Genomic DNA, 23,793 nt, shown 5'->3' on the forward strand with positions numbered 1-23,793 from the left:
ATTGATCATGAGTGAGGTTAGTTAACATTTAATATATATTTCCTTCACTGCCTTTTCACTGCTGTTGATATTTTTCTCACAGATTGAAGAATTTATTTGTATATTTATTCTTGTGGTAAAATTCACATAATACAAATTTACCATATTGAAGTGTACAATCTAATGGCATTTAATACATTCACAATGTTCTTGGAGCCATCTCTTCTATTTCTGAACCATTTCTTTCTGAGGAGACCCTAAGCCTCCATTAAGCGATCACTTTCATGTCCTACTCCCTCTACTCCTTGGCAACCACTAATTTATTCTGATGATTTCATATAAATGGACTCATACAATATGTGACTTTTTGTGTCTGCTTTCACTTAGCATTATGTTTTTTTTTTTAAGGTTCATTCACACTGTAGCATGTATCAGTACATTGTTCCTTTTTATGGCTAAATATTATTTCACTGTAAGAATACGCTAGCTTTTGTTAGTTCCTTTATTCACTGATGGACATTTGGATTATTACCACCTTTTGACTATAGTAAATAGTGCTTCTATGAATTTTTATCATTTATTTATTTATTTATTTATTTATTTATTTATTTTGTGGTGTAGGGAATTGAACCCAGGGCCTTGTGCAAGTGAGGCAAGCACTCTACCAACTGAACTCTATCCCCAGGCCTGCAATGAATATTTGATATCTGTATTTGCTTGAGTTATGTAATAGGGAAATTAGTCCTTGGCTGGTGCAAATATTGCTTCCTCAATTCACCATTTATCTTTGACTTTGCTTATGGTGCTGTTTGCCAGGCAGCATTTTGGGGAAAAAAACAAAAAAGATTATGGAGTTGAATTTGCCAGACTCTTTTGGCTTTTGAGTTTTGTGATACAGTTAGGAAGGCCAACCTTAAACTTGTAAAATGTTTCTCCTATCAAAGCTTCCACTTATCCATCTCTTGTCTAGGGATTCAAAATAGCCCTCCTTGCCTCCAGGGTTACTGTGGGGACCAAATAAGACAAATGTTATAAAAGGACTTTACAAAATATAAAGCAATATATACACATGAGACATGTCATCCTCACTATCAATTGAATTCAATTGTGGCACTAACTGACTGAGTTGCCTTGTTGCTTTCATTGTGTAGAGCTGAGAAGTGAAGGGCAGAATTATTCACTGAGGGGGCTGAGGATGCATTAGTTAGTAGAAACATGGAAAAATCTCACAAAATTAGTCATCTTGAGGGTTGGAGGGTGTTCCTATTTGACCAGAAAAATAAAATTGCTTAAACCAAAATCTATTCTAGTCATTCTTCTTTAAGTGGAGTCTTTTTTCTTTTCCCCCTTCCTTACCAGGAAAAAGAACCAGTTCAGTGAATTTTGTCTATTCAGCTGTAATTGTAATTTAAGCCTTACTAATCAGTGGTCATTTGTGATGTGTTCTCATTCTATTTTTAATCCCCATTTTTAATGGAAAACTTTAGATTGAACATTGTATTGTTCATATATACAGTGAAAAAATATTTTACATAGAGTGAAAAAATATATTAATGTTTGATAGTTATAATTCTTACAACTGTTCCCTGAAATAGAATTGTGCACTGGGTAGTTCTTTAGGCTCTGGTATTGGTCAGACCTGGGCTTAAAAGCAATCAGTTTCTAGCTAGTTATGTGATCTGGGGCAAATTATTTCTCTACTCTGTATCTTTAAATCAAGGATGATTATAGGACCTGACTGACTGGGTTGTTGCAAGAAGTCAGTGATAAAATCTGTACGGAGGGAAGGCTCCATAAATACTAGTTCTTAGTTTATAACTCAGGAATATCTAAAAGAATTCAGGAAATGAGCCTGAGGGAATGGAATATTCCTTTCGGGGTTGGGGGGCAGGAGGGGCACAGGTGAAATTGAAAGGCAAAGCCCTCCTGTATTGTGCAGATATCTGCACTTATTTGCAGAAAATCTGGTTTCTGTTAGTACCACGTGTAGAAATAAACATGCACCAAGGAGCAAGTGGCCATGCAGAGGGAGTTGTTGCATCTGGGGGACTGGAGTGATCTATAGAGGAAGGGAAAAGGGGGAGGCCATGGTGCCAGGCGACCTGCCTAAGGCACTTACCTCTTTTTTAAAAAAATATTATTAGAGCTTTATAGTCATGTATAATATTTGGGTTCATCCTGACATAATCACACATGCATGGAATTCGATTTCAGTTCATGATCACCTCCTTTTCTCTCCCATCCCCCCTCCCTTCCCCCGTTATTCTTCCTCTACTCTACTCGACTTCCTTTCACTCATCTATTTATTAATATTTGGTTGGTTCTTTTGACTTCCACAGAAAGGTGAAATTCCCTGTGGTATGTTATGCCCATAATATGATTTTTAAAGAATTTTCTCCATATCTCTCCTTTCCCATTCCTCTACTTTGCCCCTCGATCTTCTTCTATACTATTGATCTTCCCTGTATCTTTATGATATCCTATTCTTCCTTCCTCCTTTATTTTACTCTCCCTTCCACATATGAGAGAAAACATTTGTCCTTTGAGATCCTGAGTTTGGCCTATTTCATTCAGCGTGATATTCTCCACTTCCTCCATTTATCACCAAATACCATAATTTCATTCTTTATGACCGAGTGGAATAAAGAATGTGTATATTCTTTGTATATACCACAATTTCTTAATCCACTTGTCTACAACAATTTCTTAATCCATTTGTCTGTTGATGAGCATCTGGGTTGATTCCATAGTCTAGCTCTTGTGAATTGTGCTGCTATAAACATTGAGGTGGCTGTATCCCTATAGTATGCTGATTTTAGTTCTTTTGGGAAAAGGCCAAGGATACTCACCTCTTCTCAGGGGCAGAAGATTTGAGATGATGTGGGATCACTGTGCACAGTGATAGATTTCCTGGGGGACAAAACCTTTTTCTTCTTTGTTCTCTTCCCACTCCTGTGTCTGTGGAACCTAAGCCCTGGTCCTTGGCCCAACTTGGTTAGGGCCTAAAACAGAAATGACATTCTTGGAACTTCTGCTCTCTGGTCAGGCACTTTAAATCTGTGGGCACATTGGATCCTGTACCATGGGTGAGGTCACTGTCATTTGACAGGTGAGTAAACTGAGACTCAGAAAAGGTACAGAAGCCTCTAAGACCCCACACACAGCTGTGATGTGGGAGAGCAAGAATATAAATCATTATCCATCTTACTCCAGAATCTAGCTTCTTCCGACCTTTCAGTACATAGCTCTATACCCTACTTTTTTAGTTTCATGTGGCTTTTTATGATATTTGTTACTCAGTTCCCTACATGTCAGTCTCTTAGAAATATTTGTGGATTTTAAATTTTCACCATGGTGAGGAGAGCTGACATTTACTGTGTTCCTGACACCAGTGACACAAGCAGGTTACGTCACCTGCTCAAGCTCTCATAAGCTTGAGGCTCATGGCAGAGCCAAGAAGGAATCCAGTTTGTCACTTTTCAAGGAATATGGCATTAACTAACCTCTACTTTATTTTGAATCTAGGCTTGAGTCAGAGATGCTAATCTCTGAGCATATCTTTTTCAGGTAACATATGTGGCTTCTGCATAGCAGAGGGCCCAAGCATGCCCCTGGGAAGGGTGAGGCAGGAGGATGTGGGCTATGGCATCTGTTTATGAACTCTGTGACCTCCTGTCTCTGGGCACAAAGCTATAATAAGCTTTATGATTCATCATTGGACTTGTCCCTGCTCTGAGCAGATCCTGTGCTTTCCCTCCTGTGGGCCTTGGCTCACGCTGACCACCCCATAGGAATACCCTGTTCCACCTCACTCCTTTCTCCATTGCCTATCTGGGGACACCCATTATAGCTGCCACCTCCCCTAGGAAGCCCCCGGGCACTGGATAATCTATTCAGTTCCGAGGCCAAACCAAATCAGGTATTCTGCACTCAGAGAAAGACCAATGGAAGCCTATATTTATTTTGAGAAGTTTGTGAAAATTTCTTTCAGGGGACAAGACATGTTTATGACAATCTTACTATGAAATTCCAGTAATCAGTGACCCTATAGTGTTTTATTCCATTTTTTATATATAAATCTTATTCTACCTGAATTGCCTGCAAATGCATTTGCTTTCCCTTAAAGATTTATGGTGGAAACCTGGAACATTTTCCCAGGTGCAATCTGGTTGGTCTGGAATGCTAGTGACCTTGGGCAAGTCATTTCCCATAATTCTAGCCTCCACTTATTCACAAGGCTATTTATATCTATGTTAGTTACTTATACACAATTTATACCCTAGGATGTTGGGATCACTCATACTTGCTACCATTCTTTGAGTGCTTTTCCATGTGCCAGGCACTGTGCTAAGATTGGTTTTGCATTCTTACTTGATCCTCCAAAGAGCTTCCCTTTTACTGTTTTCTCCTATCCTGCCATATTTCAGCTCCATAGCCCTTATCGTTTTCTATCATATTATATCATTTGCTCTTTGAGTACATTTTCTGTCTTCCTGGGGCTTCTTGCCCTGCATAGCTCCAGTGGACACACCACTCACAATATATTTGGCTCTAGATGTTGTCACCAAAAATATGAGTATTAATAGAAGTAACTCCCCAGCGATTGTGTGATGTGGAGACCCTTGAGCTACAGAAGGGCAGGTTTTTTGTTTTTTTTTGTTGTTGTTCTATTTTGATCATTGCTGTATCCTGACCTGAGAAGGGTGCTGGACCCAGAGTAAGCTTTCAGTAAATATTTGTTGAAAGAATGAATGAAAGAGGACCCAGAGAGAGCTTGTGTTACCAGCAAAGAAACTGAGGCTAAACGAGTTAGAAATCTGCCAAATTCAACAAACCAAGGACCTAGCTGTGCCTGTTTGCAGCCTTGCTCCCAACAGCTTTGCAAAGCTGGGTGTCTCAAAATCCTGGCATCATCCTGCAATCAGTTATGGCTTGACAAATATTAATGCTCTTCCCTATGTGTATGGGACCCTCGGCTAGACTCTTGGGTGGAGTAACATACTGTCATAAAGATATTGATTTGAGAGATTGGATTAAATTGCACACTGAAAAGAAAAGGAGTTTGCTTTTAGGAGAAAAACCCTTAACCCAACTGCTAATAGTTGGAGTTGGCAGGAGCCACTCGGGCCTTCCCAGACTGATCCCTTTTCTCTTTTTCCCTGCCTCCTTCCCTTTTGTGAGCGTTTCTTCCCCTTTTGCTTGCAGTGAGTTCTGCTCTCCTGTAGGCTACAATGTGTCAGTTGTTATAAAATCCGGGAGGCGGAGTCTAGTGACGAGGGCGGTGGGGGAGAGCTAGGCCAGCCCTGCAGGGCGAGCAGTCCAGCCGTGGGTTCACCGGAGCTTAAGCGTTGCAGCAGGAAAACTTCCATCTCGCTCTCCTGGCTTTGATCCTCATTGGACATCAGACCAGAGGCGCCCAAGGAAGGGAGGATGCGAGATGACCGGCCCTCTGGCAACCTGACCATCTCCTTAGCAGAGCCTCCCAGAGCGAGCTGGGGACTGCCTGCACGACCCAGGAGGCGCCGCGCCTCTCAGTAGATGCGTGTGTGTGAGTGAGTGAGCGAGTGTGTGTGCGTGCGAGTGAGTGAGGGTGTGTGTGTGAGTGTGGATGCATGTGTGCACGGCAGGATTGTGTGTGAGCGTGTCTGGATGGGTGTGGGAGTGCACGCGTGGGAGTGTGTGTGTGTGAGAGAGAGGTAGTGTGAGTGCTCTTGATTATTATTTTTTCGTGGGGAAGAAAAATCTTGGAAATCTGGGGCAGGTTACCGTGCTCCTAGGGTGATTCTTCTTTTGCAAGAAGAGCTGAGGAGAGCAATCTACTAGAGCCCAGAAGAAGGATTTTTACTGCTGTTCTACAGTCGAGTAAAAGAGATTAGCCCCAAACCTGTGAAATCGACTAGAGCTGTGTGATTACCAGGGCTTGAGAGAGGACTCCCGAAGAAAAAGAGAAATAAATCAAACAGCCTGTCAGTCCCTTTGGCCACGTCGGAAGATGTCATCTCAAACTAAGTTCAAGAAAGACAAAGAGATCATTGCCGAATATGAAGCCCAAATAAAAGGTGAGACGTGGGCTGAGACTTTTCCTTCTGCTCCCTGTTCCCTTTCTTTCACTGTGCCCCCCCCTTCCTCTCTGCCATCATGAAATGTTATTATGCATCAATAATCTTATTGTGAGAAGGAACAGTGGCAGCTGCACAAGTCCAGACTGGTTTCAACTGCAGATAGCGCTGGGCTGGGAGTGTGGATTAGAGGAAGGACAGCAATCTCTGCATTGCAGGTGTGTGAGGAGGATCCTACGCCCGACTTCAGGAGTGTCGCGGATACTCCATCATCTTGGTGGTGACATGTCACTCTAAGGCCATTTTGACAGTCACCACCTCCTCCCTTTCCCCGCCTTGGTAAAAGCCCCTTAATATCGATGTATATATATTTTTTTACGACCTTCCCCTGCCCCTTTGGATTTTGTTGGTGGTGGTTTTGCCTCATCCTCTTTCTCTGGGTTGGAATCCACATGCATGTGTACCGGGAGGCAGCATCTTTGGGAGGCCCTTCTTTGTCGGTGTCTCTCGCCTGGCCTGGGTTGCCATGGATTAGCTGTTATGGGCTGTATTGATCCAGACTAATGCAGGCATTTAGGCATAAAGAGAGAGCTCGGTGCAGAAAATGCATTAGCTCGCAGTGTGCAGCCCAGCCACTCTGGGCACAGCATTTAGGGTCATCAGCTTTGGTTCCAAGCCAACACCTCAATGTGCAATTTGGGTTGGTAGGCGCTGCCTTACTTCCATGGTGCCAGGGAAGCCTGCTGGGAGAGCGAGATGACCTCTGGCTGCTGGTTCCAGCTTTGGTGCCATGGAGTACACATTTCTTTCAGGAGCCACTCCTTCAATCCGTGCTAGCTGGGAGAAATAGGATAAGAGACACAATCGCACAGCTCAACGATTCTGCAGGCGGGCAGAATTGTCATTCAGGCCACCCGGGGGCTTCTCCCATATTCACTGTAACTAAGCACAGCTTTGGAAAGGAAAGCCTGAAAGCTCCATGCACTGTGCTCCCCCTTCTCAGTGACTGTGCCTTAAGAGAAACCCCGGCTGTGCCTTTTGGTGTCCCTGTTCTTTCTAGTCGTGGTTCTCCTAGCTTCCACTCAGGGTGTGTTGTGATGTCTCACAAGAGATTAACACTCATCCTCAGTGGATGCTGAGGCCTGTTTTTGAGGTTACGTAGGGACTGTTGAGCAGGTTCCGTCTTTGGGGCTCAAAGGAACTGAGGTTGCCACACCTACTTATAGGTGCTGCTGCACTCAGAGAGACTCAATGCCCAGGAAGTCGAGTGGCTTCCCTGGGAGCAACAGAAGGCATCGGAGCTGCCATCCAGGCTTCAGATGCCAGGGAAACTTTGGGAGGGGAGTGATCTCCAGGGGAGGGCTTTGATTTTTCCCTGTCTTTTTTCTCTGAGTTCTAGTCAAACCTGGCATGCTAATCATCTCTGGGTAGACCTTAAGGCAAAAGGAACAGAAAACACTCCTCTTTCCTGGTTGCCTCTTTCTTAGTTTTCAGTTCATTATCAAAAACAGTGACTGAGAATGTTTCAGCCCTGCTAAAAATTTAGAAACAAATCCTTTGGTGATCAGGGATTTGAATTCATCTGACAACTCAATGCAAAAGCCTAGTTTCAGTCTATAGTCGAGGGAGCTTTTTTGTTTGTTTGTTTATTTTTGGATATTGGGGATTTGGGGATTGAACCCAGGGGTACTCTTCCACTGAGCTATACCCGCAGCTCCTTTTTATTTTATTTTAAACTTGCTAAGTTGCCAAATTTGGCCTAGAGCCTGTGATCCTCCTGCTTCAGCCTCCTGTAGCTGCTGGAACTACAGGCTGTACTATGGTGTCTGACTAGCAGATATGTTTTATAAGACTAAGTTGGCCACTGATTATTTTGTCCCCATGAAAAATGCCAATGTAGAGAAAGGGATGTTGTGTTTGGACAGTTTGGATTTTGTTAGCATCCTCTGGTAGGAAACATGCTTATCTCATTTTTAAAGAATTGCTTCTACATGGGCCAGTCAACTTATAATTGAGGATCAATGAAGCACTAATTGCTCTAACTTTTTTACTTTTTATCTTTCTCCTTTATTTTAACAACTAATTAGCAAGTACCAGGTAATGTGTTTCATCAGAAAATTTGTCCAAATGATTTTGTCTTTAAATTTATCTGCATTATGCTTGAAGGAATTTAATTCTTTTCTTTTAGTGTTGACACCCTCAAGACAGATCAGGATACTGCTGTGCCCGAAACCCTCTGAAGTATTTTCTTTCCAAATTCTGTTTTGTTGGCCTGGGGTATATCTCAGTGGCAGAGCGCTTGCCTAGCATGTGCAGTGCCCTTTGGTTCCATCCTCATCACTGCAAAACAACAAAAAATTCTGTTGGTTCATCATTATAATTAGTGATGTGTGTACAGAAATCAGTGTGCATAGTTTCTAAACACATCCCCCACCCCCAAACATCACTCCTCTTGGCCCACCCAATGTTCAGGATGGCTAGTTTGAGCTCAGTTTCAGAAATGAGGAAACTGAGGCCCAGGGACATTCAATGACTTGTCCAAGGTGGCAAGGCCAGTTTATTCCCAGGCTTAGTGTTCATTGTTAGCCTGAACCTGAAGCTGCCCCTTGAAGGATTGATGTCAGTAGCAGATGGCAGTTTTGTGGTGGGGACTGCCTACCTCTTGATTGAGTTCCATTGTTTACCCTCTTGCTTTTGTTGCTTGGCTCTGAAGAACATTTGAGCAATGACCAAAAATAATGCCTGCTGCCAGTTGCCGTTCTTCCTGGTATCATTTGACCATTTTGGCACAAATAGTCCAGCCCGTTAGACAGACTTTGTATCTTGTGATTTTTACAAGGGGAACTTTTGATTTTTAAAAACAATATTGATTTCTTTTTTAAAAAATATTTATATTTTAGTGTTTTTTTTTCTTTTGCAGACACAATATCTTTATTCCATTTTTATGTGGAGCTAAAAATTGAACCTCATGCATGCTAGGTCAGCACGCTACCACTTGAACCACATCCCCAGCCTGATGTTGATTTCTTTGTAGATTTATCCTCTGTCTCTTTTTGAAGCAATTACCAACTCAACAAAGGAGAATGTTTTAAGACAGCATTTTCTCTGTTTAAAAAAAAAAAAATTAAGCTCATGACTTCTCTTGCCTCATCAGATATTTAAATCTTTGATTTGGTATCTGCAAAGTAGTGAACCACATGCTTGCTTATTTCCAGTGATGGAGAACTCAGCATGTTCCTACCCCACGTATTCTGTCTGGCTCATGTGAGCATATTTTTCTTATGTTGCGTTAAATATTTCTCTCAACCACCTATTGGTTCTGTAGTTGCTTCTCCTTGGAGCTTCTTAGAACAAGACAGATGCTTTCCCCCCGAGATTCCCCAGTGGGTGTTTGGAACCTCTGATTATAGCCCCTGACTGTGATTGACCTCATCACTTGCTTCTTTAAGATAGTTGACTACCACTTACCATCTTCATTCTCTTTTGGATTCGCTGCATCCTAGGTTGCAAATCCCACTGTCTTTGGTGCTTGGCAGATAGAATAAATGAGTGAAGCTGGCCAATGAGATGAGTTGTAGCAGTTGGTCCACCACTTCACTGACAGCAGTAGAAGAAAGGGTAGTGACAATTATGGTGGACCTGAGAGCACATGTCCTGTCTGAATGGTCAGGGTTTAACTAGATGCTGCCATTTAGACATATAGGCCCCACCAGATCTTTCAGATATTCAAATGCCAGTAATCCAGAAGAGAGTTTCATGTTTTTAGAAAGGTTTGCCAAAAGAGCCTCCAAAAGAGCTTACTATCACTATCTTCTTTTTAGAGTAGCCCTAAGGTCTAAATGTGATTTTTCTAGACATGACCAAAGAAAGAAAACTGTCATCTCTTTATGCTTTCTGTAATACTTCCATTAACATAGCCCAAGGGTTGAATTAGCCCTTTTTGCTGCTCATTCCTTATTGCATCACATATATTATGTTTGCTATATTTCTTTAATCTACTAGGCTAGGAGTCTTGTCAGGGAGAATAAATCGAAATGAATTTAATCTGACTTGTTCTTGGAGACCCTGTACTGGTTCCAAATGGAGCTTGCTTCCTATGCTAGGTGCTTATATGTGTCCCTTTACAAATCTGTTCAAGAACCTTGCTTGACAGTGACATCATGTTGCCTTCTCAGGAACTGGCAAGCTATAACTTCTTTCCTCTTTTGAAAATCAGAACAACATTTGCCTGTCTCCAGCTTTTTGGCTCGTGTCCTGTTCTCCACAGTTCCCTCAAAGATCACTGATAGTGTGTGGTGATCTTATTTGCAGGCATTCTCAGTACCCTGGCTTCTCCTTCATCTTGCTGCCAGACAAAATGGTCTGTTCTGCATTTATTCAGAATTCCTATTTTTATTTCAGCATAATAGAAAATTGAAGTAGAAATGCAGTGACTGATTTTAGTATCTTTTTAAAAAATTATATATCCATACTAAGTTTGACCATCTTTTTAATAGCAAAACTTTAGAATTTGGGGGAAGAAGAGCAGGGTTTGAGGAAGATCACGGAATATGTTTACTCATTCATTCATGGGTTTATTCAGCAAACACTGATTTGTACTTAGTGATGAGTTTTGTGAGAGATGCAAAGTAAGAGACATTTGTTGCTTCCTAAGAGTTTTCTTAAACTGGGGCATGCCTGTAATTCCAGTGACTCAGGAGGCTGAGGCAGGAGCATTGCAAGTTTGAGGCCAGCCTCAGCAACATATGAGGCCCTATACAACTTAGCAGACCTGTCTCAAAATAATCATAAAAAGGACTGGGATGTGGCATAGTGGTTTAAAAAAAGGGGGAAGGGGAACACAGAGATTTCTTAGAATATAAGAATATTTATTCTTATAAAATAAAAGAAGGAAATTAAAAAAGAAACAAATGAAAATCCCAAAGTACAGAAAACTTCTAACTGATCACTGGAATGAACTTAGCTTTAAAGAGAATATGCTACAGGAATTGGAGGACTGCCTTGGGATGTCCAGGAGTCTTAACAGGATTGAGGAAAACAGTCTTGATCAGGTAAACAGTGTGCTGGAGTCTGTGGTCAGATGGGCAGTTCATCTTGAGGAAACTGCTCTGCCCAGCTCCAGCCTATCACTGCCATGCAGGTGTAACCCCAGAATGGTTAGTTCTATCAGTGTTTCAAAGGAATCTGAATTTTCAACAAAATCTCCTGGTTTTTAAGTGGTGTCTCAATTTTTAAAAAAGCTCTGTGCTGCCTAAAGGAACAAACAGATTCAGCCTGCTGGGCCACCTATTTGCAACTTTGGGCCTCTAAAATTGAAGTCCATAAAAAGTCTGCTGATGGAGCCTGGTCCCATTTTTGTTCTATCTTGGTCCATCTTGGGTCATTTTCTCTATGAAAGATGGGTGGACTTATAAGCACACTAGAGTACTCTCCCTTTCTCTGCATTTTCCATGCCCTGTGCTTTCTCCAGATCTTTCTCCTTGGGTGGCTTTGTTGCTCTTAAATTGTTCCCCTGATTTTTTTTTTTTTTTTGGCCTATCCAATGATATCTTCAAAGCTTACTCAGCTGACACTTTCTAACACCAAACCTACCTCACTCTCCTAGGCGGAATTAATGGTTCTCACATATCTATATCTCTATCCTGGACCTTATTATCCTTCACTGAAATTTGGCATTTAGGCCCCTAGCCATGAACTCTTGTGGATAGAAATGTTCCTGGTCATCTTTTTTTTTTTTTTTTCTCCAGTGTGCTTGGCACACAATTTGTTGAGGGAGTAAGTTACTAATAAGAAGTTTTAATCTTATGATTCATACTCAAATAGCTATTTTCTTTAACATCTGTCTTAGTTAGCTTGAGCTGCTCTAACAAAATACCATAGATTATATAGTCTTTATTTATGGCTTCCAGTTTTGGAAGCTGGAGAGTCCAAGATCAGGGTTCTGGTAAATGTAGTTCCTGGTGAAGGCTCACTCACAGAAGGAGATAAACCTGTTTTTCTTCTTCTTCTTCTTCCTCCTCCCCCTCCTCCCCCGTCTTCCCCTCCTCCCTCCCGCCCCCCTTCTCCCTCCCCTCCCCCTCCTCCCTCCCCTCCCCCTCCCCTCCCTTCCCCCCTTTTCCTTCCCCTTCCCCTTCCCCTTCTTCTTCCCCTCCTCCTCCTCCTCCTCCTCCTCCTCCTCCTTCTTCTTCTCCTCCTTCTTCTCCTTCTCCTTCTTCTCCCTCTCCTTCTCCTTCTATATACACAATGGAATATTACTCAGCATTAAAGAAGAATGAAATTATGGCATTTGCCGATAAATGGATGGAGCTAGATTATCATGCTAAGCAAAATAAACTAATCCCAAAGAACCAAAGGCCAAAAGTTTTCTCTGATATGCAGATGCTAATTCACAATAAGGGAAGGGGGCACTAGGGAAGAATAGAGGTACTTTGGATTAGACAGAGGGTAGTGAAGGGAGAGGAGGGTGTAAATGGGTAGGAATGATAGTAGAATGAATCAGACATATATGATTACATGATCAGTGTAACTCTACATCATGTATAACCAGAAGAATGAGAAGTTATACTCCATTTATGTATGATGTGTCAAATGCATTCTACTGTTGCTTATAACTAATTAGAACAAATAAAGAGAAGAGGATGGATTATCAAGAGCATGAAAAGATTGGGAAAGGTAGGAAGTCAAAGATCAAAACCCATCAAATCATTCCCCTTTGAAGGAAGTCCTGAGTTACAGAGCCATGTTGCCCTGGCATGCATTTTGTTTTCCTGAACCGCTGAAAGTTGGAAAGATTCCAAATTAAACCTAGCTCACAACTATTCACTGTGCAATCATTTTATTTGATCTCTCTTAACTTCAGTTTTAATCTATGAAGTGAAAATAATGATTCTTGTACAGAATTATAGGGATCACAAAGTGAGATACTCTATATATGACCAAGATATAGAAGCTAAAGAAAAATGAATTATCTCTCACTATTAAATAAAGCTGTATAGCCTAAAGTGTGGCCTGTCATAGTCACTAAATGAATGAATGACAGAGGTTTCTGGAAAGAAAAGATCATCTCTAATATATCAAGTCTAGTGGTAAAAAACTCAGAAATGGTCAATATGGACCCTCAGATCCATTTACTTCCACAGACTGGGAAAGGCCTGGAGGGTGACAGGCCACACTCCACAGGAAAATGACAGTCAACACCTCGTTAATGACTACTGGCTTCCAGTACAACAAACTTCAACAAATCTTCCCTGCCAGAGACAAACAAGGAAATTCAGCAAATATCGAAGAGTATTTCTTTGCCCAGTAAAGCACCTCTTCTCAATGGAACAGAAAGTGTGGATGTTGTTATAGACTCAATGTTTTATGTCCCCACACAGCATATGTGGAAGTCCCCAACCCCTAATATGTTGGTATTAGGAGGTGAGGTCTCTGAAAGGTGATTAGGTTTAGATTAGGCCTAAGGGTTGGACTCTTGTGATGAGATTCATACTCTTATTAGAAAAGGAAGACAGGAGCCAGGCATGGTGGTGCACATTGGTAATGCCAGTGATTTGGGGGACTGAGGCAGGAGGATCAAAAGGTTGAGGCCAGCCTGGGAAGCTTAGCAAGATGCTGTCTCAAAGTAAAAAAGGCTAAGGATGTAGCTGTGTGGAAGAGCACCCCTGGGTTCAATCCCGGGGAAGGGGAAGGGGAAGGGGAAGGGGAAGGGGAAAGGGAAGGGGAAGGGGAAGGGGAAGGGAAAGGGGGAAGGGGGGAGGGGGAGGGGGGGAGGGAACCTAGGTTTGTTCCACAGTCTAGCTATTGTGAATTGAGCTGCTATAAACATTCATGTGGCTGCATCACTATAGTAGGCTGCTTTTAAGTCCTTTAGGTATAAACTGAGGAGTGTGATAACTGGGTCAAATGGTGGTTCCATTCTAAGTTTTCTGAGGAATCTCCATACTGCTTTCCATAATGGTTGTACCAATTTGCAGTCCCACCAGCAAACTATGAATTACCTTTTCCCCCACATCCTCGCTAACATTTATTATTGCTTATATTCTTGATAATCGCCATTCTGACTTGAGAGAGATGGAATCTCAGTGTAGTTTTGATTTGCATTTCTCTAATTGCTAGAGATGTTGAACATTTTGTCATATTTGTTGATTGATTGTATTTCTTCTTTGGTGAATGTCTGTTCAGTTTCTTAGGCCACTTATTGACTGGGTTATTTTATTATTATTTTTTTTTGGTGTTAAGTTTCTTGAGTTCTTTATATATCCTGGAGATTAGTGCTCTGAGGCCAGGTGGTAAAGATTTTCTCCCATTCTGTGGCCTCTCTCTTCATATAATCGGTAATCTAACTCTCTTGGTCCCCACTTGACATTGCCTCCAGATTCCTTCACTTCCACCCAGGTGGTCATTTGGGGAAAATGTCCACTAGAAATATTCCCCACATCCTTCTGAGAGGGCTGCTAGATCTACCACTGCTCTGCTGGGCCTGTCTTCCACCAACCTGGAAACACAACACGAGACATTTTAGATGTCTCTTAGTCCAACTCTCCTATTTTTTTTCTTCTGATGTACAAACTATGCTTAGAGAAGAGGTCTTTTGACTAGACCTCCAAGAGGGCAGAAGCTTTACCTGCTTGGTTTAGTGCCTCCCATCTGCTTGGTGATCAATAGACATTATTGAGTTGATTGCTCTGGAGCGGGTGGTTATCTGGGGGCATGGAGCTGAGTGGTACTCTGGAAAGGCAAGGCAAGAATATCCAGGAGGGTAAGGATTGCAGTATTAGAGATGTCTGGAGGAGGTGAGATTAGTCTGGTTCCTAGAACTGACTCCTTCGCTTCATAGTGGCCAGGAAGGGGACAGGATTGATTTCTTTCTTTTCTGTTTTTTCTTATGGTAACAGGGATTAAACCCAGGGGTTCTCTACCACTGAGCTATATCCCTGGCACTTCTTATTTTTTATTTTGAGACAGGAAATCACTAAATTGCCTAAGCTAATCTTGAACTTGCAACCCTCCTCCTCAGCCTCCCAAGAGATACTGGGATGACAGATGTGCATCACCTAGCTGGGCAGGATTGATCTCTTAAAGGTGCTGAGCTTAAGAACTTCTGGCCTACTATAGGACCCAGGCATCTACTTCCTGGGCTCAATTTTGCTTAGAAATGAGTCATTCTTTTAAAAAATTTATTTTAATTAGTTATATATGAAATGATTCATTCTTAATGGCTTCTTGGTGTTTGTAAAATATCCTGTATGGTTAAAAATGGAACTTTGTGAATTCTTTTAATTTGATTGGTCGTTATATGAATTATGTTTGGGATAGTGTTCCCTGAAGTGTATCCCATGCAGTTGGAGTGAAAGATGCAGGTATTGAGTGAAAGAAAATAGTTGTGTGCTTAAATAGGTTTTAGAAGTTCTAGGATAAACTGAGTGAAATAGGTCTGTTTCCCTGGGACTTCAGAAAATCTGAGTGGGTTAAATGAATAGTGGAATGGCCCATAGTTTTCTCACACTTACTTAATCTTGTAGTAAGATTTTTTCATGGGATATTTTACAGGACTTTGTTTCTTGAGTTATGTTTTGATACCTAGGCTGCATAGTTTGTGGATTACTTGTGTTCTTTTCTTTCTGCCTCTTGTCCAGTTACCTGTTTTTTATAATCCTTTCCTCCAAGGGCAGTTTGAAGAGGGGAAGAAGTAAAACAAATGCATATCGAGTTCAGCCAAGGGATGTCAGTGCAGTGCTTTGAGGTCACAGAAAATGGGAGTTTTGACATTTCCAATTACACAGTGCTCAACCATTGATTTAAGTAGTAATCTGGAAGCAGCCCAAGCCTGATCAATATGTGTCGTGTGTGTGCGTGAGTGAGTGTTCCTGTCTGTGTGTGACAGTATAGGGGAGCACGCTGTTGCAGGTATGTTCAAGGTGCCTTGACTGCACCTTGGCTCTGCCCTGGGATTTTACAGTCAATGCCACATGATAATGGTGCCCACAAACCCAGAGAAGCCCATGCTCCTTGTGCTTCAGTGAAACAAACCTCAGCTACAAATCCAGGTGCACAAGAAATATATTTTTCTTCCTGCGATTTGATTTCCATATTCATCTTAGTATTGCTGCAGATGACAGCAGGAAATCCACAACAATTGGAGATTTATCTTCCTTTTCTTCCAAGGTTATGTCCCAAGGTCCAGGGGGACTTAGGCAGCACCAAAGCTAAGAAGGCATCTGTTGTGGTTTATTATTAACAGAATTTGGCAACTGCAGGGCTGGTTTTCCCTTAACCCTTATTGGATCTTCAGTGGTCAGTCTATGCCAGTGATTCTTCTTTGTTCCCTTTTAGTTCTCCTCTCCTTGGTCCCTTCTGTGTGGTTTGTCAGTACCAGAAGCCACCTTGCTGTGCACATTCTATGCTGGACCACGAGGGAGCCTGGATGATTATCTCTGTCCTGTCTGGGACGTATTTGCTCCTCTCTGGATCCTCTCTAGGATTGTACCTGGGGAAGGGACCCAGATATGTCTCTTCTTATATTCTGCAAATCTGTTGGGTGGTTCCTTATCTCTTTCCCTCCCTTGCCTTGTAGGGGTGGGCGGGGCAGCATGTAATTTTTTTCTTAAGAGATCCATAATGTCCACACACACCTTTATTGACTCTCCACTTTGGCATAGGAAATCTTCATCCTCAGGTTTGTGCATATGTATGCATGTGTGTGCATATACACTGGCACACACGGGCGTGGGATGAGGGAATGGAGGTGGCTCTTTGTCATCAGACCTTCTCTCAAAGCTGTTGCCAGTAAACCATGTTCTTTGTCTTCTCCCTGAGGGCCAGGCTTTTGAAAGTCAAAAGCCAAGAATTGACTTTTTCTCTGTATTATCGTGGAGGCAGTGAACACAGAACATCCTCCCCTACTGAAAAGGTTCCATGGAGTCTCAGGATATATGGAAGAAAAGCTTTCAATATTTTAACACACTAACTGCAGCAAATTCCTTCCTTTCTCCATCTGCACCATCCTAGACCAGACTACCATTAGCTCTTAGCTGGGACCAGTGCAATAACTTTTTAACTTGTGATTGATATTTTTGACTAGGCCATTCTTTGCTGTTGGGGGCTTAGCTGTACAATGTGGCTCCTACTAAATGTCACTTGCAACCCTGCCTCCAACTGTGAAAACCAAAAATGTCCACCTGGGACCCAAACTGCACCCAGTTGAGAAAACCATAGTTCTAATCAGTCTGTTGTTTCTTCTTTTGTCCTCATGGTCTATTCTCCCCACAGCGGCCAGCAGTAATCCCTATATGATGCAAATCTTATCATGTCACTTCCCAGGTCACAGCTCTACAGTCTCATTGTATGAGCATACACCCCAGGCTCCTAGACTGGATTGACAAAGCCAGGATCTGCTCACTCCTTGTCATCCATCACAGCCATCTCAGGCTCTATTGGTTCCTTGACTTTTCCAAGCTTGCATCCACTTTGGACTTTTGCACTCTGCTTTCCCCTCTTTCTGGAACACTCTTTCCCTAGATTGCCACTTGGCATTCAGCTCTCAGATGGCATGCTACCTCCAGACCACTCAAGTAGCCCTGCAGTAGCTCATTTTATTGGATCTGCAAACTTGAATTCTCAGTGGAGCCCTTATGGCTGTATGATATTTTTCCTTCTGTGTTTGTGTCTTCTCTTCCCCAGGAACTGCAACTCTTTAAGAACAGGATTTTTATTTCTCTAGTTTATTTGCATTTTTCCTAGCACCTAGAACAGCTCTTGTTGTATTGTAGGCGATCATGGTTTTTGTTGAATGACTGATTGAATGTGGGTGCCCTTGCAATGAATTTTGCACATAGAAAACTGATATTATGCTTTGGGGACCCAGGATTTCCACAATATTGGCTGAGAAATAACTTAGGAAGATGAAGAATCCAGATATAAGATGATTGTATCCATGCAGAACCACCTCATGAATGATTTATAGAATGTGAAGTGACCAGGTGACCACTTGGAAGGATACTGCAGGGAACTCAATGTATTCTGTTTACTGAATTCCTAGAAATGTCTGAGAGGAGAGAAAAACAAAAACAAAAACCAACCAACCAAACAAAAAACCCAAAAGGGTAAAATATAGACTCCATCCCTGTCTTTGGTAGACTCATGATTTTTTTAGGAAAGAAAAAAAAATGGATCAGTCAAGTATGTATAGTACACTAAAAACTTGGACAGTGCTGAAAGCATACACTAGGGAAAAGAGAGTAAAAGTAACATTGTTGCTTGGGAGAGCTGAGGAAATTCTTCCATAAGAAAGAATAGTTGAGTAGGGTTTTGAAAGATGAGTAGAAGCTCTCCAGGTGTTGGAAGGCATTTCATGAAGACAGAACAGAATGTGCTAAAGGCATGGGGGTGGGGGAGTCACAAAAGGGCTTGGGTAGTTGAGAAATGGTACCCAGTTTGATGTGACTGAAACCCAGAGTTTGTAGAAGGGTGTGGAGTGGGAGATGATGTTGGAAAGGAGAGGAGCTTGAGTTCCTTCCTAGCCATCACATCCTATGACTCTGACCTTGGAGATGGTGTTGTAAGAGTTGTACTCCTTTATTTTTCTTATTGTGGGAAAATTCTCATAACATAAAAGGTGTCATCTTAACCATCTTTAAGTGTGAAGTTCAATGGTATCAGTTACATTCATAGTGCTGCTAACTATCAGCCCATTTCCATCTCCATAAGCATTTTCATCTTATAAAACCAGAAACTCTGTACCCATTAGACAATACCTTCCCATTCTCTCCCTCTTCCCAGTTCCTGGCAGCTACCATTCCACATTCTGTCTCAATGATTTTTACTTTCCTAAGTGCCTCATATAAGTGGAATCCTATGTTTTACATATTGTGAAAAATACTGCTAGAAACATGGGTGTACAAATGAGTCTTTTAAAACTTTTTTCTGATTATAGATGTATATATTCAATATTTTAAAATCCTTGAAAATACAGAAAAATATTTTAAAAGGATAGGGGATAAGAAAAGAACCTAGAAGTTGCTGAGATACCCACTTTAAACCATATATTTCCTTCTAGACTTCACTTCTCTTTCCTCTATCAAACTTATTTTACATCTGTGTATAACAAGAAATGAGGTCATAGATCTTTAATGCAAAGTTACACAAACAAAATAGGCAAATGATAAGCATATAGGCCTAGGGCTTAAAATAGGCAGGATGTGTACTAAAAATGAAGTTTGTCAAGTACGAACATCAGTATGCATGACCTCACACATTTGTTTGCATGGTCCTTTTGTTGGGGGCGGGAGGGTGTTATTGGTTTGTCAGAGACATCTTTTATGGTCATTGGTTTGTCCTGTCCACTTTTGTCTCTGTTCTTTGCAGATTTTTATAAAATTTGTATCAAACTGAGCTCACTTATCAAGATGTCCCCTACTCCTACCCTTGTCCCAGTTGCTTTCAGGTAGAATTTCCCCCCTTTGAAGCCCCTTGTGGTCTCACTTCCCTCTTGGTACTCAGAATTTGGGTCCTGCCTTTGGGAGGAAGCATTAGAAGAACAGTCTTATTTATGGAAAGAATCCGCTACTCATGTCACTGAAACCTTTCCTTCCCTTGTTGTGCCTTCTGCTAGCTTCCCTGATCACTGTGGGTACTTTTGGGGTTCCCTCTTGCTTGTCTGCTCCCAGAGGTGATAAACTGCCACCCTCTTCCTTCTGATTGCTGATAAAGGTATTTTCAGTTTTCAATCTACACATCAATACGTTTTCTAACCGTTTGTCAAACAGGCCTGGATTCCTGTAGGTGGCTTAAATTCTCACTGGGATTTGAGCTTCCAGTGGATGGGATATCTCCTTAGGGGGACTCTCTATAGCTTACAGTGTCTTAAAAGGAATCAGAGAAAGAGATGACATGAGAGGACTCATACCAATGAAATGCCTTAACCACCTTCAGGGATGAAAAAGAGTAGGTGTCTTTTCTATGATTTACTTTGTGCCAGAGAATGCCAACTGGCTGAGCAATATGGCTGTCCTCTGATTGTTTGAATGTAAGACACTTTCAAGCAGAGTTGGCCCATAACTATGTCTTTATTTTGATCAGTGGCCTGTCCCGACAGGATAGTTTGGGGCTAAAGATCTTTAGGGATCTTCTTAAAGTTTCCTTCGGGAAACTGAGGCAGACCAATAGTCATTCTCCCCAGTTCCAATACCTGACAGTAGATTATTCCTTGACCTCTTGCCCCGACCATCTGGACTCCTGACCTTTGGCTTGTTTGTGGGTTTTTTTTTTTTTTTTTTTTTTTTTTTAGTTTATTTGCCCCTTGACCCTTTGCTAATCTGGGACACTATCCTGGTCTGATCCTCTTAGTTCAGGCTGCACCCGAACATCTCTGTGTTGCTGCATCTCTTGCTTAGCATAATATTAACATCAAGACTCTGCTCCTGAAATGGCAGAGGCCTGACTTCTGCCTGCCAGAAGCACAGAATTATGTTGTGGGAATAGTGTGAAAGAAATGCTGAGAATGTGGTAGTCCTTAGGTTTAGCTTATCAAGTATTTACTGAACTCCTACTACATTCCCTGCCTCATGGACTTTATAATTCTGTGGGGAAGTCACCTTGTAACTTGTGTTTACAGAAGTGTTGAGGGTTATGTTAGTGGTGATACAGAGTTCAGAGGGGACCTACACCCAGGGGACCTCAATGGTTGAAGATGCTGTTGGTGATTTTCTAATATTGATCTGTAAAGCTAAATCATAGTGCCTAAGGTTGTCTCACTGTCATTATTTTCAGAGCTCTTTAGGATACAGACAGAACTATCTTCCCATTTAGAAAAGAGCCAGAAGCCATCAAAATATTTAAGGGGTCAGGACTCTTAAGTGCTCCTGAGAGAACAATGTAACTCCAGGTGTAAAAGATAAAAATGTTCCAGAAAAAGAATTTTATAATAGCTTTACTCAGGATGGTAAATACAATTGTAGAATAAGTGCTTTTAAGGTGAAATTAAATCCAGGGATCAACTGAAGAGGATTGAAAACCACCTTGGTTGGATAGAATTAAGGTAAAGTCACAGAAATGGATGAGCCAAGGTGCTAAAATGTGGATGGAGGCAGCTGTGTCCATGGGGACCATGCTCTGGACAGAACCACACCTGGGTTTTGAATCATGGCTCATGGTCAATTAGCTGAATTACCTTTCTGAAAAATTAAGTTTATTAATTTTAATTAAGTGCCCTCACTTAAAAGGGGGAATAATAACAACTCACAGTGAGTGTGTGTGTGTGTGTGTGCATGTGAAGTAGTAGAAATAATTCAGAATTTCCAGTACACAGTAGCCTTCATCAAACAATGAAAATGTTAGCTGCTCTTCTAAGTAGAGCTCTAGCACCCAGTGACATCGGGTACAGTGAACCCGAGCTTACAGGGGAAGCTGTTTTTAAGAGCACCAGTTGGGAAAGAGAGTAAGATGGGTAGCACTAAAAGACATCAGTAGGGGAGGAGTTGCCAGGATGGGTACCTGGGCAAAGAAAAGTTCTAGTAAGTGCTAGACAGGCATGATGCTTGCTTCACCTTCTGTAGTCTTTCTTCCACAGTGGCTCCTAGACCACCTGAAGCAGAATTACCAGGGAGGAACTTGTTACATTCAGTTTCTGGGGTTTTGACCCAAACTACTGAATCAGAATCTGTGATGGTGGATCATGGAGACCTGTGTTTCATAAGTGCCCAAGTTTCATGAGCTTAAAGTATTTGGCCATGGACTGTAGTAAACTCGCCAACTTGACTCTTTTTTTTTTAGTGGGGTAGGAAACCCAGGGCTGTATGTCTGCTCAGCAAGCACTCTACCAGTGAACTACATCTCCAGCCCAAAGTGAAGAATTTCTTGGCAAAATTCCTGAAGCTCAGACATCATTTGAACTGTAAAAGGAAAAGACTCCTTCAAGAGATTCTGAAGTTATGCTTAACTTAGTATGTTATTCATCAGATATTATAAAAAAATTGCTAAAATGAACTGTAATATTTTACTGGGTTATTCCCCCATGTAGTGAGCAAAGTGTTTTTCCATACTGTTTCAGAACTCTAAAAAGTGGATACAGGCATGGAAAAGTGAGGCCCAATCTTCAATTTTTTGTATTTAAATTGGGAAACCTTGTGGTGCCATGGCCAAAGTCTGGGATTTAGAATCCAAAGACCTGCATGTCAGTTTCTTTCTATCTTTTTAGTGAGTGCCATCTCCATTCTGTATCTTAGCTTCCTGGTCTGTTCAGTGAAGGCGCTATCCACCTTAAAGGATGTTGCCGTAAGGATCAAATGAGGTGTTGTGAGAAAGCGAATCCTCCAGTCCTGCAGGAATGTTCATTATTTCTATTTTTTGTCTAGCTCCTCCTCAGGACATGCTGCTATTACAGGGACTTGTTTATGTGTCTGTCTCCTGCGAGCTCATTGAGCACAGGGGCTTTGTTTTATTCATTCCCGAATTCTTGTGCTCCGTGCCTGCCACACAGGAGGCATTCAAAGCAAGTTCTGGAATAGCTATCAAGGAGAGAAAAATACATGCACAGTTCAGTATAGGCCTATGAAAATATTAAGATAGTCTTCCAGAAAAATATTACCTTCCCATTCTACTTAAAGAAATTAAAAAAAAATAATCTAAATCCACAACAGAAATTATATTGCTAGGAGAAAATAAAGAACTTCATTAAAGAAAATTTAATTGCCCACTTTTCTAAAGAGGCAGAACTGCACCTCTCCCTCCTCATTACTGTCAAATGCATGATGGCCGTTTCCAAGGCAGGCAAGATGAATAAAAGGAGATTGTGAAAAGGCAAGGCCTGATACTCCTGCAGAAAAGTCTCCCAAGAAACAGAAATGCCCCCTGGACTGCCAGTGTCACTTATTGTTTGTCAGAGCCCTGGAAAAGCCTTCCCTGGATTCCTCCGACAAAGGCCCTCTTTGGCCTCTACCTCAGACCTTGGCTGGTGACCACAAAGCCCCTCATTTCCCCTGGAGGTTGGAAATACTCCAGTTGCTTGACAAAGCTGGAAGGATTATCTGGGGTCCAACGTGGGGGGCTCTGGTACCTCTAAGACCTCGAAAATTATCATCTGAATAGGTGGGGGAAGCCTGGAGCCAAATCTGGTAACAGAGCCTTGGGGTGGGCCTGCAGTTTGGAAAGGGGACCAATCTCAGCTTTGGTCCCATAGCCCTTTTTCATGTGCTGCCTTAAACTTGCATTTTCTTTTCTCCTCTCACCAATTCCTTAGGCATAGGCCAGCCTGATAGCACCATTGGACATTTCAGAACTGTTTGAACAAGTGCTGATTCTTACACAGACCATTGTCAGCCTCGGTGAAGTTTCTAGTGGCCTGCCAAAAGGCTCTGTCCTGTTCAAATGTTTTAATTAAGTATTTGGGTGGGAATTTGAGCGTGCTCATTTAGTTTGAGAGTGGCAGGAACCCAAGGAAGGCAGTATTGGAATAGATACTAATAGACATCCCAATAAACCCATCATAAGTTGAAAATACTGTAAGTAAAAAATGCATTTAATAAACTTAGCCTACTGACATCATAGGCTTGCCTAGCTGACCTGAAATATGCTCAGAACATCTACAGTGGCCCACAGTTGTGTCAAATTATCTAACACAAAGCCTATTTTAGAGTAAAGTGTTGAATACCCCATGTAATTTATTAAATTGCCAGTGTCCAAAAAACACTTTCAGCAGTTCATTGCAGTGCCAGTTGTTGCCCCTGGTGATCATGTAGCTGTCTAGGAGCTATGGTTTGCT

At 41.8% G+C, this 23,793-nt stretch overlaps 1 protein-coding gene across 6 annotated transcripts in view; it reads left to right on the forward strand.

The window, feature by feature from the left end:
* The first annotated feature begins 5,255 nt into the window (after positions 1–5,255).
* Srgap3 (SLIT-ROBO Rho GTPase activating protein 3) overlaps positions 5,256–23,793 on the forward strand; it is a 249,719-nt gene continuing 231,181 nt past the window's right edge. For 4 of the 6 annotated variants that reach the window (XM_021732052.3, XM_005333839.5, XM_021732053.3 and 1 more), the window contains exon 1: positions 5,258–6,038. In XM_021732052.3, the coding sequence (XP_021587727.1) occupies positions 5,972–6,038 (67 nt within the window). In that variant the 5' untranslated portion in view covers positions 5,258–5,971. Of the gene's footprint in view, positions 6,039–23,793 lie in introns of all 6 variants that reach the window. The other 2 variants (XM_040290399.2, XM_021732057.3) reach the window with 2 other exon arrangements.

The sequence above is a fragment of the Ictidomys tridecemlineatus genome, chromosome 16, assembly GCF_052094955.1.
Source record: "Ictidomys tridecemlineatus isolate mIctTri1 chromosome 16, mIctTri1.hap1, whole genome shotgun sequence".
NCBI lineage: Eukaryota > Metazoa > Chordata > Mammalia > Rodentia > Sciuridae > Ictidomys > Ictidomys tridecemlineatus.